The sequence below is a fragment of the Pseudogymnoascus verrucosus genome, assembly GCF_001662655.1.
Source record: "Pseudogymnoascus verrucosus strain UAMH 10579 unplaced genomic scaffold scaffold_61, whole genome shotgun sequence".
Classification (NCBI taxonomy): Eukaryota; Fungi; Ascomycota; class Leotiomycetes; order Thelebolales; family Thelebolaceae; genus Pseudogymnoascus; species Pseudogymnoascus verrucosus.
The window spans coordinates 116422-133024 of record NW_017263712.1 but is presented as its reverse complement, the minus strand read 5'-3'; the positions used below and the strand labels follow the sequence as shown (position 1 = coordinate 133024).

General features: G+C 47.9%; 6 protein-coding genes across 6 annotated transcripts; 4 read left to right on the top strand and 2 right to left on the bottom strand.

The window, feature by feature from the left end:
• Positions 1-33: 33 nt before the first annotated feature.
• VE01_09482 (uncharacterized protein) lies at positions 34-1711 on the top strand. Its single transcript, XM_018278895.2, has 4 exons — positions 34-172; positions 268-393; positions 471-626; positions 676-1711. The coding sequence occupies exons 1-4, from the start codon at positions 104-106 to the stop codon at positions 1495-1497; spliced, it is 1173 nt and encodes a 390-aa protein (XP_018126239.1). The 5' UTR covers positions 34-103; the 3' UTR covers positions 1498-1711.
• Positions 1712-1918: 207 nt separating this feature from the next.
• On the top strand, positions 1919-4005 carry TAM41 (Mitochondrial translocator assembly and maintenance protein 41). The gene is made up of 2 exons (XM_018278894.2): positions 1919-2075; positions 2140-4005. Exons 1-2 carry the CDS (start codon positions 2055-2057, stop codon positions 3760-3762), a joined length of 1644 nt encoding a protein of 547 aa, XP_018126242.1. The 5' UTR covers positions 1919-2054; the 3' UTR covers positions 3763-4005.
• Positions 4006-4445: 440 nt separating this feature from the next.
• On the bottom strand, positions 4446-8457 carry VE01_09480 (uncharacterized protein). Its single transcript, XM_018278893.2, has 2 exons — positions 8075-8457; positions 4446-8024 (listed from the first exon to the last, which is right to left on the bottom strand). Exons 1-2 carry the CDS (start codon positions 8412-8414, stop codon positions 5086-5088), a joined length of 3279 nt encoding a protein of 1092 aa, XP_018126241.2. The 5' UTR covers positions 8415-8457; the 3' UTR covers positions 4446-5085.
• Positions 8458-10516: 2059 nt separating this feature from the next.
• On the bottom strand, positions 10517-12629 carry VE01_09479 (uncharacterized protein; the record flags this gene model as incomplete). Its single annotated transcript, XM_018278892.1, has 3 exons — positions 10517-11662; positions 11718-12115; positions 12170-12629. The coding sequence occupies 3 exons, from the start codon at positions 12627-12629 to the stop codon at positions 10517-10519; spliced, it is 2004 nt and encodes a 667-aa protein (XP_018126285.1).
• A 264-nt stretch (positions 12630-12893) lies between these two features.
• On the top strand, positions 12894-14174 carry ANB1 (translation initiation factor eIF5A). The gene is made up of 4 exons (XM_018278891.2): positions 12894-13042; positions 13156-13422; positions 13475-13631; positions 13687-14174. Exons 1-4 carry the CDS (start codon positions 13025-13027, stop codon positions 13743-13745), a joined length of 501 nt encoding a protein of 166 aa, XP_018126250.1. The 5' UTR covers positions 12894-13024; the 3' UTR covers positions 13746-14174.
• Positions 14175-14267: 93 nt separating this feature from the next.
• On the top strand, positions 14268-16401 carry RRN7 (Pol I core factor CF). The gene is made up of 5 exons (XM_059464282.1): positions 14268-14995; positions 15062-15269; positions 15325-15693; positions 15749-15997; positions 16058-16401. The coding sequence occupies exons 1-5, from the start codon at positions 14357-14359 to the stop codon at positions 16165-16167; spliced, it is 1575 nt and encodes a 524-aa protein (XP_059320265.1). The 5' UTR covers positions 14268-14356; the 3' UTR covers positions 16168-16401.
• The last annotated feature ends 202 nt before the right edge of the window (positions 16402-16603 follow it).

The following is a 16603-nucleotide window of genomic DNA, read 5'->3' as shown; positions in this document are numbered from 1 at the left end:
CTTGCGTACCGCGGGGTCCATCCCGACTCCAGTTCCTGGAGCTCCAATATCAGCGATTGAAACCCCCAACGTAACTATCTGACTTGTCCACCATCGTAGCGCCATGAAGCTCACGCCTTCACTGCGAACTAGCGTCGCTGCCGCGTCGCGGGGGCTGGATTTCACGCATGCGGTGAGTAGCCTCGCTGCCTGTAAGCTCCGACTGGGGGCATTGGGCGGCTGACGTAGAGGAAGTGGAATAGGATATAGGGCTGATACGTTATCTAGGTTGTTGGGGGTGGTGTCGTGGGCCTTGCTGTTGCGAGGAGGCTAGCGGAGCGGGCCGGAGGGGAAACCTTGGTGATTGAGCGGCATGAGGATGTGGGGAGGGAAAGCAGTAGTCGGAACTCGGAGGTGAGTTTCCTTGCAGAGAGGAGTGTGATGGGTGGTTAGGAGGGCGATGATGGAGGATGAATGCTGATTTGGAGTAGGTCATACACGCGGGTTTATACTATGGAAAGGATAGTTTGAAGACGAAGCTCTGCATCGAGGGACGGGAGCGCCTATACGACCTCTGCGAGCGCTGGAACATCCCACACAAGAAGTGCGGGAAGTGGATAGTAGCCCAGACGTCGCAGCAATTAGAAGTACGCCCCCCCTCTTCCTCTCCTACACACCCACTAACCCCCCTCCCAGAAACTCCAACAAATCCACGCCCTCTCAAACGACCTCAACGTCCCCACATCCTTCATCCCCCTCCCCCGCGCCCACACCCTCGAACCCCTCATCCGCGCCCGCACCGGCATCCTCGAGTCCCCCACCACAGGCATCATAGACTCACACACCTACACCCAGGCCCTCCTCGGCGCCCTCTCCTCCGCCGGCGGGGATATAGCACTAAACACCTCTCTCACCTCCGTGCGCGCCCTCCCTGACGGCGCGGGATGGGAACTCACCACCCTCGACGCCGCGACGGGGGAGGAATCTACGATTACTGCTGCTACGCTTGTTAATGCGGCTGGTCTGGGAGCGTGTGAGGTTAATAATATGGTCCTTCCTGTGGAGAGGCATAGGAAGGCGTACTATGCTAAGGGGAGCTATTTCTCGTATTCGGGCAAGGCGCCGGCGAGTAGATTGATTTATCCCGCGCCGGAACCCGATCTCGCAGGGCTGGGAACACATCTTACGCTCGATATGGCGGGACAAGCGCGTTTTGGACCGGATGTGGAGTGGGTGGACTCGGCGGATGATTTGGATGTTGATGAGGGCAGGAAACCGGGGGCGGTGAAGGCGATAAGGGAGTTTGTGCCGGGGATTGAGGAGGGGAGGCTGGGAGGGGATTATGCGGGGATGAGGGCGAAGTTGGGGGGGAAGGAAGAGGGGTTTCAGGATTTTGTGGTGAGGAGGGAGGAGGGGTGTGAGGGGTTTGTGAATCTGCTGGGGATTGAGAGTCCCGGGTTGACGAGCAGTTTGGCGATTGCGGAGATGGTGGTTAGGTTGGTATATAAGGAGGAGTAGAGTGGGGAGATGGGGACGCTGCACGAAAACGTTGTTTTTTGGTATATAGAGGGATGAGGAAAGTTAGAAGATGGATTTCTGGCTCCTATTTGGATATAGGGGCACGAGGCATCATGGTCAGCGTACCCGGGCCGAGGCTCTGGAACAATATAGTGGGACTGTAACAAAAATTCACAGTCTCCAATATAGTAAATAAATACTTAATTGAAGCGTGTCTTAATTTTTGTAAATAGATCAATGCCTTTCTTGTAAATTTCTCTCTCATTCGCAGCTTCGTGATTGCTCCACGCCTTTCCTTGACCGCCTAAGACAAAAAAAAACGCGTTCGCAAACAGCATGCCGACATCGCTTATGTAAGCAGTTCCTTATCCATAAAGTAATCCGTCAGAGCATCACGGAAAACAGAACTCCACTTCCAAGACCCCTCGAATTGACGTCAGAATGCAAAGTTCACGGTCTCAGTAAATGGACAGTCAACGGAGGTGAATTGAAACTGCGGCACCGCTGCCAACCATCCTCTACTCCCACCTGCGCCCTCCAAGTTTACCTCCGTGACCATGTCGCTACCGAAGCTCCGGGTGAGTTGTCCGACCCAGAAAGCCAATTCCGAGCAATTGTTGAACGAAGGCTGACTCTGTTTAGTCGATTGGGCATTATGGGGTGGTCCGGCGGATGCAGACGTCTGCATTTGCCTCGAATCGTCGCTATGAAGCTCTCTACCGCCACCAGACCGCCATACGGAGCTTCTCGTCATCACGAAGCTTTGGAGAATCTGGCCGGGACCCAACAGGGAGTGAAGCTTCCCCGAAATCTGCATCATCAGAGACATCAAGGCCAAGCTCGACCGGTCAAAGCTCTCAAACAACTACAGGCTCGAAGTCCTCGACTCCTGAGGGCACCAAGGTGGATTGGGAAGATAATCCGGATTTCAGCATATCGAACTTCTCGCAGCTCCCACACACGAACTTCGGCGTCAACCAGCACATGCTGATCAATGATGAGGTTAAAGAGGCGTTGCGCCAGGTTTTGTGGCAGTTCAGAGCTCCAATTCGATATGCGTTTGCTTATGGATCCGGGGTGTTCCCACAATCGAAACCTTCAACGCCATCGTCAACACCTTCGAGCCGTACATCCATACATCCAAATGCACCTCCCGCGATAGCCAAAGCTCAAGATGGCCAACCGAAAATGATTGATTTCATATTCGGTGTTTCATACACGGAACATTGGCACTCCCTGAACCTTAACCAGCACCGCGACCACTATTCTGGACTTGGCTCTTTAGGTTCGGGGGCTGTCAGTTCTGTGCAGGACAAGTTCGGTGCTGGTGTTTATTTCAACCCTTATGTCAATGTCAATGGCATGCTCATCAAGTACGGCGTTGTCAACCTGGACACGCTATGCACCGATCTCTCCGAATGGTCCACCCTCTACATCGCAGGCCGCCTCCACAAACCCGTGAAGATCTTGCGGGATGACCCGCGAGTCCGCCTCGCCAACCAGATCAACCTGCTTTCCGCGTTGCGAACCTCGCTCCTACTCCTCCCACCCTCTTTCACTGAGATGGAGCTGTACGCAACGATCGCCGGGATCAGCTACATGGGAGATCCGAGGATGGCCCTGCCCACCGAGGATCCAAGCAAGGTCGCGAACATCGTAGGCAACAACCTGCCCAACTTCCGCCGCCTATACGCGCCCCTGATCGAGAATCTCCCGAACGTAGACTTTAACGACCCAATCTGCTCGCGACCCGGCTGGGCCTCTGACCCGAACACCAACGCCCGCCTAGAGCAAGACATGGACCCCATAAAGCGCGGCAACATGGTGCGCCGCCTCCCCAAAGCCTTCCGCTCAAAGCTCTACTTCCAGTTCCAGAAGAAATTCCAGATCCCCCAGCTCGAGTTCAACAAGATGATGGAAGAATCTACCGACGAAGACGCCGTCGGCTTCAAGCGCCGACTCGGCGGTGGATTTGAGCGCCGGATCGCACAGGAGCCGGCGGAGGAGCTGAGGAACGAGGTGAGAGGCGTTATTAAGAAGACGATTGGATGGCCGAGCACGGTGCAGAGTCTGAAGGGGATCGCGACGGGGGGGTTCGCGAGGACGTATAGGTATATGAGTGAGAAGATGGATAAGCACGCGCAAGGCAAGAAGAAGGCTGCTGAGGCCGCGACGCTGGCTAAGGAGAAGGAAGCGTCTGTCAAGGCTGCCGAAAAAGAATCGTCGGCCAAGGAGGCGGAGAAGCCTGCAAACAAGGACGCATAACCGGAGTGAGGGACTGCGGATTAGGACGATTTTGACGAGTTTCCTTATGAGTTGTATAGAATAGGGGGGAGGCGGGCTGGTGGAGTGAAAGCATACAAGCGGATCATTGGCGGTGGCGCACCCGCGCCATATCGCTGTTTCAAGGCGGCCTAACGTGGCTGGGAATTTTTTCTTTTGTTTGTCTTACTTATTGATACGTGCTGCATAGAGGTGCGAACATGGAGGCTAGCTGTTTATGGGGGGTGTGGAGGTGTTTTTATAAGTGGTGGGGGGATTACTTGCCATCAGGCTTGGATATACTGTACTATTAGGTTGCCTCTTGAATGAAATAGGTCAACAATGCGTCTAATAACTTCCGGTGTACTAGTGCATTTGCTGAAATATTTGTAGGATGGGTATCTTGTTCATTTTTTAACTATGGTAGGTACCAAGGCTCCAATATCCAACCGCCACCATAAATGAGTGCTGTGGTCACTTTCACCCAATAACAGTGTTCGGCGGATATGTATCCGGGTAGTATCCGTGAAGCTCACGGGTAGGGTATATACCCGGCGAAGATCTGACGGGTAGAGTAGGGTATATACCCGGATACATGAGGCTGAATAAAAGCATATAAAAATGAAGCTTTTAGTAGTAATAACTTATTATACTTTTTATAATAATATTACTACTATTACTAAATACTCATTTTAAGACTATAGAGGTTACTAGAACTACTAAATAGCCTAAGTAATAGGTAATAATTAGATATTAAGGATATTAGTATGCTTATAAGGCAATAGTTTAAGCATATCGTCGAGACGACGTCTGTAAAATGAAGCCTTAGCGATGCTTGGCTACTCTTGGCATATACCCGGGTATATACCCGGATACACCGGATACTCTAGAATATCGACGGGTAGGGTATATACTCGGGTATATACCCGGATACCAAGGGTATATTGGTATCCGTGCCGAACACTGCCCAATAAACCCATGAAGCATTCGTCCATCAATTTCTCTAGTCTAGTTCATAGCTTGATCTGTCAAAAAAAACTCTCTATAAAGGCATAAAACAGTTGCAAGCAGTGACACTAATCGCTGTGAAAACATCGAGAACAAATTGAGAATAAATAGCAGTAAATGTTTGTCATGTCATGTCGTGTCATATATCATTATCAGATCGTAAGGGTTTATTTCGTTTTATCTCCAGATTTCCAAAGTGAATTGGCTGGGATAGAGATGATGAAGAGCCATGTCGCTGGCATACTCTGTGAAACGAGCACTTCGTAGTGCCATCGTGTTCAACATTGTTATTATCGATTTATCAGTAAGCCTGCAGGCTTACCGAAAATCAATGTCGTCGTTATGCTCCATTAGAAGCTTATAGATCATGGTTGCTTCCTTGGTCCTAGATTTGAAGACCACAGATTGAGCCTCATCCGAGACTCGGATGTGCTTGTTATGGTTGAGCAGGACCCTGAACTGGTGTTCTCCAAATCGCCAGTTGCTGCAAACTGCCTCGGCCATCTCTTTGGAGATGGTAAATGTGGGGTTACGCCTAAGAAGCAGGGCCAACACCTCTGTGTCCCATGGCTCTCGTGCTGATGCCACAATCATTTCCTGGGTAATCAAAGGAGGTGGATCTCGATTAAGATACCATATTATCGCTTCCTGAGCTGAGATGGGCGGTTGATTTGGTTCTCTAGGTTCCAAGAACCCGATCAGCCATTGCAGGGCACCTGGCCCATGGCGGCTCTCAGAAGCAGCACAGAGCACAGCATCGTTTACCCCGACAACTTCTGGATGCAGCCTGAAGAGGACATTTAATTTCGCTGCAGCTTTCTTTGACTCCACCACAAGGATAAGAAGGGATTCAGAAAAGAGTTCTTTAACGTCGAAAGATAATAGAAGCTCAAGAGGCTTTTCCGAAAATGGATTGTTAGCAGCTGTGGCCAACAACGCCGATGTGATGCTTAGTTCGGGTAAGTACTGCTTGACTATTTCCACAACTGGAGGAGATTGGCCTTCTCGAAAAAGATGGGCCATTGGAGCTTCCGAGAGTAGCTGCTGATGAGGATATTCAGCCAATAGCCATACTAGGGAGTGTGTATTCCTCCACTTTGCAACCCGGCATGCGCGGATCATGACTTCTTCAGTGACCGCAACAGAAGGATTACGGGCAGTTAACAGCTTCATATAGCCAACGTTATCTTTCTTGCAAGACCGACCGCCGGCCGCGACTGCCAGGACTCGAGACGTAATTTGTGTAATATCTTCAGTTCGATCGAGCACCCATTGCAGCGCCTTTATATCTCCATAATCACAAACTGTTAGTAGTACCTCTTCCGTCATTTTAACTCCTGGGCTCCTCAATGCTAAGAGTTCCATCTTTTTGAGACTGCCGCAGCCATGTGCTGCAACTTCGAAGACAGAAGGGGTAACCTCTAATGTGGGATCATGGTCCAAAACCCACTGCACAGCGCCAATGGTAGATGTGTTTGCAGCCGCAGATTTTAATGTAGCGGGAGTAATCCGCATGTGCTGCTTTGGAATACGACCCAATACTCTGCGAATGGATTCTTCGTCACTCCCCAGTCGGAGTGCCGTTTCTGTTATGACGTCGACAATATCTGGATCGGAAATACACTCTTCCTGCGTTACCAGCAATTCCAAGGTAGGTAAATCCCTGCAGGCTGAAAACATGGGGAGCGTTGGCCGTGGCGTCTTATGCAATAGTAGCATGCGAATCCCGTCGTAGCTGACCGTCTTTAGAGCCTCCGTCAATAGATCTTCATCGATTTCGTAATGCGGATCATGTTGCAATAACCACTCGACTACGTCGATTTTTGGGGGTGTAGACGTAACGCGAAATGTTATGGCAGCTAGAATAACCCTGGATGTTACCCTGAAATTGGGCTCGAATGACTTAATAATGCTCAGCATTCTTATAGTATCATCGCATTCCACTGCAGCCACTAATATTTTCTCCGGAATTCCTCCTTGTTGAGAGTCCACATAGCGAGTAAGAAGCCACTGCATGAGAGGAGAACCGCAGTATGTGGCCCTAATAGAGGATATTATGATGCGGTCGTCGATTTTTAGGCTCCCTTGTGGGGCGTGTTCGAAAAGCGCTTCCATCGCTGCTGATCTTAGAGTAGTATTTCGAACTAGCCTGTCCAACATTTGCTGCGTAACTTCGAAATGTGGGTGGCGTTTGAGAACTGCGAGGAACATCTCCTCATTGACTTCCGCCGTGAGTGGGAGAATATCCACGCCGAATTTAAATCCTGGCTGATAATCCAGGAGTTCTCCCATAACATCGCTTGACATCCCACTAGCTGCAGCCTCAAAAATAGAAGCATCGAGCTTAATACCACCCTGAGCTAATAAACATTTAAGAATATCTGCACCGGATGAGATGTCATTTGACAGGACTCTTATTATATTCAGATCGATAGGAATCTTCCATCCACGATTGATGAGCATGCTAAGGATGGACTTCGCACACAAGTGGTTGGCCACACTCGATAGTATGAACTCTTCGTATATTTCCTTCATTAGAACGTTGGGGTATGAATCGAGCACCAGCTCCGCCATGCCGGCTCCATAGTGAGGATTCTGGGCCGCGAGCTTCAGCATATCGCTGCAGCAATCTGCGTTGTAGTTCTGAAAGCCGCCCAAAAGCTTGACAATTTCTGGGTCGCTGCTTCTGACACATTCTTCAAAAACTGGCAATAGAGGCCCGTCAGTTGAAATCTCTGCCCCATTTTTCAGCAACAACGTGACGGCTTCTTTCTTCCTGTTGTAAACGGCATACCACAAGGGACCCCTTTGATTATGGTCGGCAATATTCACATCTACTTCCTCTTCGATGAGTTGAGTTGCTGTAAGGAGAAGTCCAAACCATGCACAGATGTGAAGTCCTGAGATGCCCTGGGATATCTGCGGCTCAATTGATCCATGCACATACCACCGGTGGTCCGGAGACTGAAGCAGTGCCTGAGCAGAACACGCGACATTAGATGTCTTGCGTAGGAAGGCCAAAATATTTGCACTTAGAGTCCTCTGAACTTCTCCTTGGGAAGCATGAAATCCCCAGTTTTGAGCGGCGTACTCTAAAAATGGGAAGGACGCTACTCTCAAACTGTAGCTTTCATAAGATTGACATGGACCCGTTAGATTGCCGTCAGAAAGATATGCGAGACACCTCTCAGTAATCATTGCGCTTGCGTCAGGGAAATGAGTTTCTTTCGTACGATCAAAGTACTCCTTGGCGGTGTCTTATAATTGTCAGTATATAACATAGGCGACTAGAGAGAGATAAACTTACGGTGGACCAGCATGACCTTTTGGTCTTCGGGGTCAATCTCAAGGAGTCCACTACATGAATCAATCGCTTCTCTCAAGTCTGAAATATTGTCTGTGTCAAAGGATGACTCGTCGACTTCAATTGCCAGGGCGTGCTCTAGCTCTGAGACTGTGAGTTCTCTAGAAGCATGGGTTACGAAAGATAGTAATATGATCGAATCGGTCGGCATTCCGCTGGATTGAGCCTTTAGGCGTTTCATGGTATCATTGTATCCATCATCCAACGAATAGCCACCGCTTGCTATAGACTCTAAAGCCTGATTAAGCTTTTTGCGGTTCGGAACCTTCGAAATAGCACTCATACTGAGTTTTGCCAAAAGGAACCTGTTTAAGTGATGAGCTTCCATATACAGTCTGTAGTTTCCCGCGAGAGGCGTCATTGAACTCACATGCCGTCGGCAGCCTGCGCTAGTGTGGCCTTAATTTTTTGGTGGGTTTCAAGCGGCGACTTAGCAACAAAACAGCCAGGTGGTAACGCCCTCAGACTTTCGTCCATCCACAGGTTAAGATCTTCTCTAGTTGCTCGAATATCAAGCTGCGTGGCCGATGTGATATACTGCAAAATTCGATACGGATCCCGAGTCGTTACCATCAACTTTATTGCAAAGCTGATTTGCAACTCACTGAGAAACTTCAGTAACTTATCCTGAGTCTCTTCGTCAAGTTCATTGAGTGCATCGATAACAATAAAAGTCTTTGAGAACCTTTCGGCTTCCAATTGAAACAGGCGACATAGCTGGGAGTAAGTAGGATAGTTTTTAGAGGAGTGCAGCTCCTCTAACGTCTCTGGCAGTTTGATACCCTTCGCTGAAAGAAGCTGCTTCAGCAGACTCGCAAGTAAATTTTGGGCGTTCAATTTATCAGCGTGAGCCCAGTTTCCAAATATATATGCTACTGCACTTTTCTCTGGCCTGGTTGCAGTGAGAGTTGCGAGATGCTCGATGGCCGTGCTCGCCAGCATTGTCTTGCCCATGCCACCGCCACCCTTCAGAATTATCGAGTCTTGTTTTCCATCTAGCCATAGCCTGAATTGCTCGGACTCTATTAGCCATCGTCCAGTGTTTTTGGCCTTTTTAGCGGTAAGTGCTGCTTGTTGTTGAGAAAAGTCAATCCGCCGCGATGGAGATAACCACTCCAGAACATCATGCTTTTTTTGTTGTTCGAGTGCCGTCGATATGCTATCAACACCATGGGTAATCTCTTCAACACCATGTTTAATTATGTCGACCCCATCTTTAATCTTCTTCGTTAATAATCTAAATAAGGTTTTATATCAGCTACGGTTTTTATAAATCGTGTGGTTTCAGTGATTGAAAATGAGAAACACCAATGTAATGATTGACGAGCCAGCACGCTCGAAGAAGAAATGGCATACGAACATGGAATCATTTAGAAGAGCACAAATAAGAATGGTCTTGTATCTTTGTATCTTTTCAAGGTCCTGTTTTATGCGGGCTTTGTCAAAAGGCCATAGTAATTTCCTTCCTGGTTTCGCCACTAACTTCTCTTTGAAGCTGACGAGGAACGTGTTAAATTCGTAAAGGACCCCGTCTTCCGCACCAATGACTGTTAATGTTACATGAAATGTCTTTGGATTTTCGTCGACCGATGTGTTGATAGCATATAAAATGTAGCGAATAACTTCAATCTCAGCCTGGACACTTAAGATCTGCTTCTCTGCGGCGCGAACATCCTTCAGATAATCGATCAACTTGGCCGTTGCATCCAATATCTGGACAATACTGCCAATAGCACCAACAGCCTCCATTACTTATCATAAGATTGGAGCCCTGTGGAGAAATAAGATGCATACTCGGTGGACGATTCGAATGGAGTCGTCCTTTTCAGTAGCGATTGTTACCAGCTGCCAGCGTCGTCGTAAGTATTCGGGTTTTCGAGAGACATATTTAGGAAAAATATTTATTCTCCAGGAAACTTTTACAGGCATCTGCAAGCTCTGAGTATGTATAATCATCGTTGTTGCCTTGAGCCTTGTGTGGCCTCGAAGTCATTCGGCGCTTCGTAGGCGCCGACCTATACCCAGCCTCATGCACCATGTAGCGTGCGACAGCTTTGATTTGGCCCCAACCGACACGCATATTGTGAAACTTGACAGGGGCAACATTGGCCCAGAAGCATTGGAAAGCAAATATAGATGTTGCAACGTTTGCTCTCAGTGTTGCCCGAGTATCTTTTTTTTCGACGAGTCCTCAAGTACTCACAATTCTACCCGAATATCTATTACGAAGAGCTCGTCCAGAAGTAATTCGAGTAAGCTACCCGATTATTGCCAAGCGCTTAGCAAAAAGAGCTGTAGCAGGCCGACTAATAATAATTTAATTGTCTCACTGCAATTATATTTGAGCGTGAAATATCACAGTTATGGGAAAACAAAAAAATATTCTCATTTGGAATCTTGCGATGGAGTCATCATTGCCTGGATCTGGGATATTTGCTCAGTAGCCAGCTTACCCTGTGCATCTCCAATAATTGTCAAAATCAGGGAGAAGCTATTTTCTAAAAACCTCTCGCGTTTTCTTTCCCCTTCAATAGATTTCGCCACTCGGGCTAAAAATGCTTCCAGAGCACTTCGAAGTCTTGCCAAGCTTGTGCTTACAGGTTCATCATCACCAGTTTCCTTGCTCAGCTCCAATATTCCTTGGATGAGTTGCCCGAAACGTTGTGCCATGAAAGAAGGCGCAGCAGACTGCTTAGCCAGCTCGGCTTTCGACGTTGGCGGTGCCGTGGGCAAGTTAGCCGTTAGTTTCCGAACCGACTCGCAGTGCAAGTCCATGATGACCTGGAAGCGTGGCCATAGAAGCATATTCGTTCCATTGATGTAGTTGTCTCCAACGGGTATCTTATGCCTCTGTAATTTGAAGTTAAATTTTTGATTTAGTCTCACACACAGTAACAGGCCAAACGAGTCAAAAGTCTCCGAAACAAGGCTCTTCGTCAAAGTGTGACCAAGTTCAAATGTGGGCGAGAAGATGTAGTTGAAGTAGCGCGCTATGGTTTGGAATGAAAGAGAGGGCGAGAAAAAAGTGGTGAGAAACGAGTACTCGGCACAAATGTTGTCAATGAGAGCCAGGTTGAAGTTGCGAAATGGGAACTCGAGGTAATGAGTTGCCGTGTCTTCTTCTGCTAAATGGCTGGGTAAAGCCGATTGGTTCGATGTCGTGAGGATGTCGTTGCGTCGTCCCAGGCTGAAGGCATCATGCGGCGGACCAGTTGCCTTTGACGAGGTAAGCAGCGTGCTCTTGCGTGGACTGTCTTCATTCCCAAGTACATCATGCTTGTCTATTGCATGTATTTTAACTTTTGAGAGCGCCCTCTCATATCGAGTAAAGTGATTCAAATAGTACCATCTCATAGTGTTCATGTAAGCCTGACCAATCTCTTCGGCCAAGGTCTGATGATGATTCCATAGAAATGAAAACAGATCTTTATATCGGATAAAGTGACGTTGCTGAACGATCTGAGCGTTTATGTTCGGTGATCGTAGAGCCTTAATCTGGGCGACTAGGAAGTCCCGGATCCTTTCGATGGCCTGTGTCCTGGGGTCAACATAGAGCTCACATAAAATGACGACTTGATTTACTCACAATATTAACAAGCTGGTCACGCAAGGGCTTCAAATCAGTAACACTCTTTATATTGTGTGCCTCAATTGCCTTGGCGTTTAATGCCTTTGACCACTTTCCAACCACATTCAGGGCAACAATCCACGACTCATCAATGTCGCCTTCTGATATCGTTTTCACAATGGTTTGCGAAACAGTGATATCTTCAACAACTGGTGTTAATCCAAGTTCTACAACCTTTCGGTTTTCGAGCCTGGAGCTTAGCGTCGTTGACCTTGCTCGCAATGTTTCGATCTCCGCAGAAACGTCACCCAGGTCATTTTGAAAGCTTGTCAAGTTCAGTTCAACCGAATTAAGAATGTCGTTGCACGCGCGGATGGATTGATGGAGGTCTTCGAATCTAGCTTTATCGATCTCATCTGTGTTTCCTTGGTTAGCATGGAAATCCATATTGTCAATTGCAGAACACTAACATTTTGCAGCTGTCGCTGCCTCTGACACTTCTGCCTTGTTCACGTCGTCCTCTTGAACGAATTCATGCAGTGCCAACCCAGTGAAGTCAACATCGCCCAGTAATTCATAGTTGTCCCATATTTCATCCTTGTGGGCGACCGGCAAGCTTCCCAGGTCAATGTCCAGAAGCTTGTCAAGGACCTGGATTGGATCCGAGTAAGTGAGAGTTGTGTTTCTCAAATTCGAATTGGAGCTGTCCGTGGGTTTCCGAGAATTCCCTAGCAATGACGTTGAAGAATCATTGGAAACAGCAGACAAAGACGAAGACCGTGGAGAAAAATTTGGACGTTGAGGCCCAGTTTGGGGTAGAAGGCGGCTCGTTTTCCTTGGGGCGGGAGAGTACGATCGCGATTGGGGAGTGGAGGACGCGTTGGGGCGAGGTGCTGGAGTGGAAGTCCCAGACAGCCTGTCGAGCCACATCTCAGTGACTCTTCGGAGGCATCTACAAAGACCCCTTCGTTCTTTCAATTACCGAGTGACTAAATGTTGAAGAGCCAAAATGTTGTCTGTACGTACAATGTCTCGCCAATAACTCCTGTCGGCGTTCCCCATGGTGTGTTCCAATGGCCGCATGGTCACACCGAGCCGAAACGGTTCCATCTTATTGGCTCATAAGCTTACCTAAGAAATTGGCGAACTAGTGCGGGTCTAAACTCGTTAGATCCCACAACTCACCACCAAGTCGGTTTTCTATTTCTACTCCCACTACGCCTCGCCCCTCTATTCGTCTCAAATTCTCTCCTGGAGCATATTCCAGATTCGCGACAGTCGCAACCTTCTAACAACCCCCATTTTAACTTTACATTTCAGCCAAAATGGCGGACGCCGAATCTGTAAGCAGTTTTCCAAGAAGCCCCCGCACTTCCCCCGCCATCAGTCTAGTGCTTTCAATCCATATGACAATCGGTGGAACTTGCGCCCATCATCAATACTAACTTTTTTACAGCAAGATTACACCATCGACTCTGCCGATGCGGGTGCGTCTTTGACCTACCCCATGCAGTGTTCTGCCTTGAGGAAGGGTGGACACGTTCTCATCAAGAACCGTCCTTGCAAGATCATCGACATGTCGACCTCCAAGACCGGAAAGCATGGACACGCCAAGGTTCATCTCATCGCTGAAGACATCTTCACCAAGAAGAAGTTGGAGGATCTTTCCCCATCCACCCACAACATGGATGTCCCCAACGTTACGCGCAAGGAATACGCTTTCGTAAGTCACAAATAACCGATAAATGCAGGTGCAGAACGCTAATGTCATATAGCTCGGTCTCGACGATGGTTTCCTTAACCTGTACGATGAGGCTGCCGGAACTACCAGGGATGATATCAAGATGCCTGAGCCAATTTCCGGTGACGATAAGAGACTCGAGGTCATCAACAAGCTCCTTGAGCTCGATGGAGACGATGAGAAGTCGGGCGGTAAGTTTTTTAAAACTATGGCAACAGGAGATCGTATCGCTAATACAGTATCTAGTCGTTATTATCATTTCCGCCATGGGCGAGAATGCCTGTATCGATGCGAAGGAGGTTTAAGTTAAGACATGAATCTCCGGGCCTGTACGGAATAGCCTTCTTCCATATCATGGCTCGTTACCCCTCATCGGCTTGGCATAACTAGCCAGTCAGGCATCCGCCTGGCTACATTTTTGTGATCGTCATGTTGTAAAGGCAACTTGGTGGTTGTTCGCATCGCTTTGCCTTCCTATTCTACTGGTACATTCATCGGGTTCTACAGTCAGTGAAGTCTGTCGCTAGCGAGTCGCAACACGTCGCGACTACGACTACCAAGCTTGCAACAATGACTGTAACGAACGCGATGATAGTTATCGTGTAGATAGCCAAAAAATAAAATAACAGTCCCTCTACTAAAATCCATGTGACAAACTGCCATAATTTTCCTATACGTGTTATTAAATTGAAGTCGAAGAGTAGGAATTGTGTGGCAGCAATGTAGAAATTACCAGCCTTGAGTAGCCAAACACACTGCTCGTATAATAATGCAATAATTTCTCAGACCTTTGCCTAGTTACAAAAAGTTTATTCGTGGAAGGAAGTTGCGACCATTCATGTGATTCGGCACGTGGGAACTGGAGCTAAATGTTGGGATAGTATTGAAATGTTTCCTACGTAGTGGGGCAGCAATCATGGATTCGAGCATCGACTTCCACAAGTTCTCAAAGGGCGAGACTTGCACAACAACTGGGTGTCGGTCACGGTATTACTATATCCAGGACGGTAAACGCGTTTGCAAGTCTCATGGGCACGTCCAGGAAGGTTTTACACAGGTTGCAGCAGATGAAGATGACTTCAACACCGAGGGCAGAAAAACAAGAAAAAGGCGAAAGGAGGCAGCAGCAACTGGCATAGTTTATGATGGAATCGAAGCCATTAAGCTTTATGCACAATGCTGGCAGGTGGTGTTGAGGAAGCAGGCCATGTGGCTCATCAGCGCGAGAGGAATGCCACCTGAACTTGAGACCGTTATCCGAGATTTATGGGCAGTGAGGATAAGGAATATTAGGGGCATAGGAGAAGATGAAAGGGGTGCGAGGGACGGGTATGGGTTTAGTTCAACAAGTGAGGGGGAGACAGAAGGAGAAGATGATGGTGTTGGGATGGAAATGAGCAGGCGGCATCGGAAGATTGCAAGAGAAAAGGGTCTGCCAAAGCTTATCGAGAGCTTGGCTCTATGTTATATGGCAATACTACTTCTGAGACTCCCAGTCTCAGTGGGAGATCTCCAGAAATGGGCTGAACAACATGAGATCCCTTACTTTCGAGTGGTGCGTTATCCAATATTCTTTAGCAGTCGTCTGTTGCACGTGCACAAAAATGCTAATTGATTCCAGATTCGAGATATCCCAGCTGACATGAAGTCTCATCTGCCACCAAAATACTATTCTGCTCTGGAGACCAGATCATCTCTGAGGAGAGGCCGCTTGCAGCAATGTATTGGTGAGCTAATGGTTAACTTCACGACCAACTTCAACATCTTATTCCCGCCATTAAATACACCTCTGATAATATTCCGGTTTGTGAAGGACCTTTGTCTGCCTTGTAAGTTGCTCCAGTCATCCAGCATGACGAACACACCTTGCTTACCAAAAGGAAGTGGAAATTTACGGGTCTTGTTGCCACCTGGCTGAAGCTCTGGGAATAAGGTTTCAATACCCAAAGACATTATCAAGGCACAAACTGAGCGAATACCCCGAATTGCAAGTTGCTGCTTTGGTCGTGATATCAACCAAACTCTTGCAACCCTTCGACAATATGATACGAACTCCAGAGAGTCTCAAAGACCCGAGTGCACTGAGGGTTGATTGGGATGGCTGGAGTGGCATGGCGGCGGAAGGCGGTGATGCGACTCCAGGCCAGGAAGCTAAAGTCACAGAGGCCGATGTGTTCAACATGAGTGGTGATATGTTGGACCGCTATTTGGATTGGTACAATCAAACCTGGTCAGGTGAAAGGGACAGTAAAGGTAAGGTTTCCAGTCACAGCTCACGGAACCAGAGAGAGCTTCGCTGATTTTGTAGTGTCCCAGCAAATTCTTGACCTATTTCCCATTGAGGACTCACCAAACCTACTTGGAACGAACCAAGAAATAGCAATGTCCGTGTCTGAGCGTCTGGGCCGTGTCCAAAGCAGGCTAAAAGTTCAAAAGCCTATATCTACAAATGACGAGCAGTACGTTGCTACGATCAACAGGCCCGGCGCTTTCTATAAACGGTGGCAGAGGGACGGCGACCTTTCTGAGAACGAAAGGGCGTTTGTGGCAAAGACTGGTAGGCATCCTCCTTGAGGGTGTATTCTTTACATATCACATGCTAACAAATATTGAGTAGCTGAGAACGCTGGCACGACTGTGGATATTCTGATCAGAACTGTGTATTCGCTAGAACAAAGATTACATGATATAGCCTCTGGAGAGGAAAGACTAGAAGTAGAGCATTGAGAAATGGCTCTAAGATTAGATGCAGTATGGGTGACTGTTTACCGGATCCCCAAGGCGTCGGATATTTGGAGTTGGAATTTGTGGCAATAGTGATGATGGCGAAATTAGCGGCAAGGGAGTCTGGGTTGGTTGCCATATAGACTGTAACATAGACTGTAACGAAGAGAACGAAGTTATGACTTCTTTGGGTCTCAATTAATAGAATGCACATATTATATCGATCTATTTCTTGTAGGCTCCAGCACATAATCTAGCCTGAAGAATAGGCATCACATATCATCTCTGGGGTATGCCGTTCATCTGTAGTTACCTGGTAAATTATGGAAACATATATGACGAAGAATTTCATGGAGAAAGTAACTTGATGGCGTAAATTATATATATGGGCCGCAGTTTTACTATGGTGATCCATTATTATCGCTTTCAATAGACACTG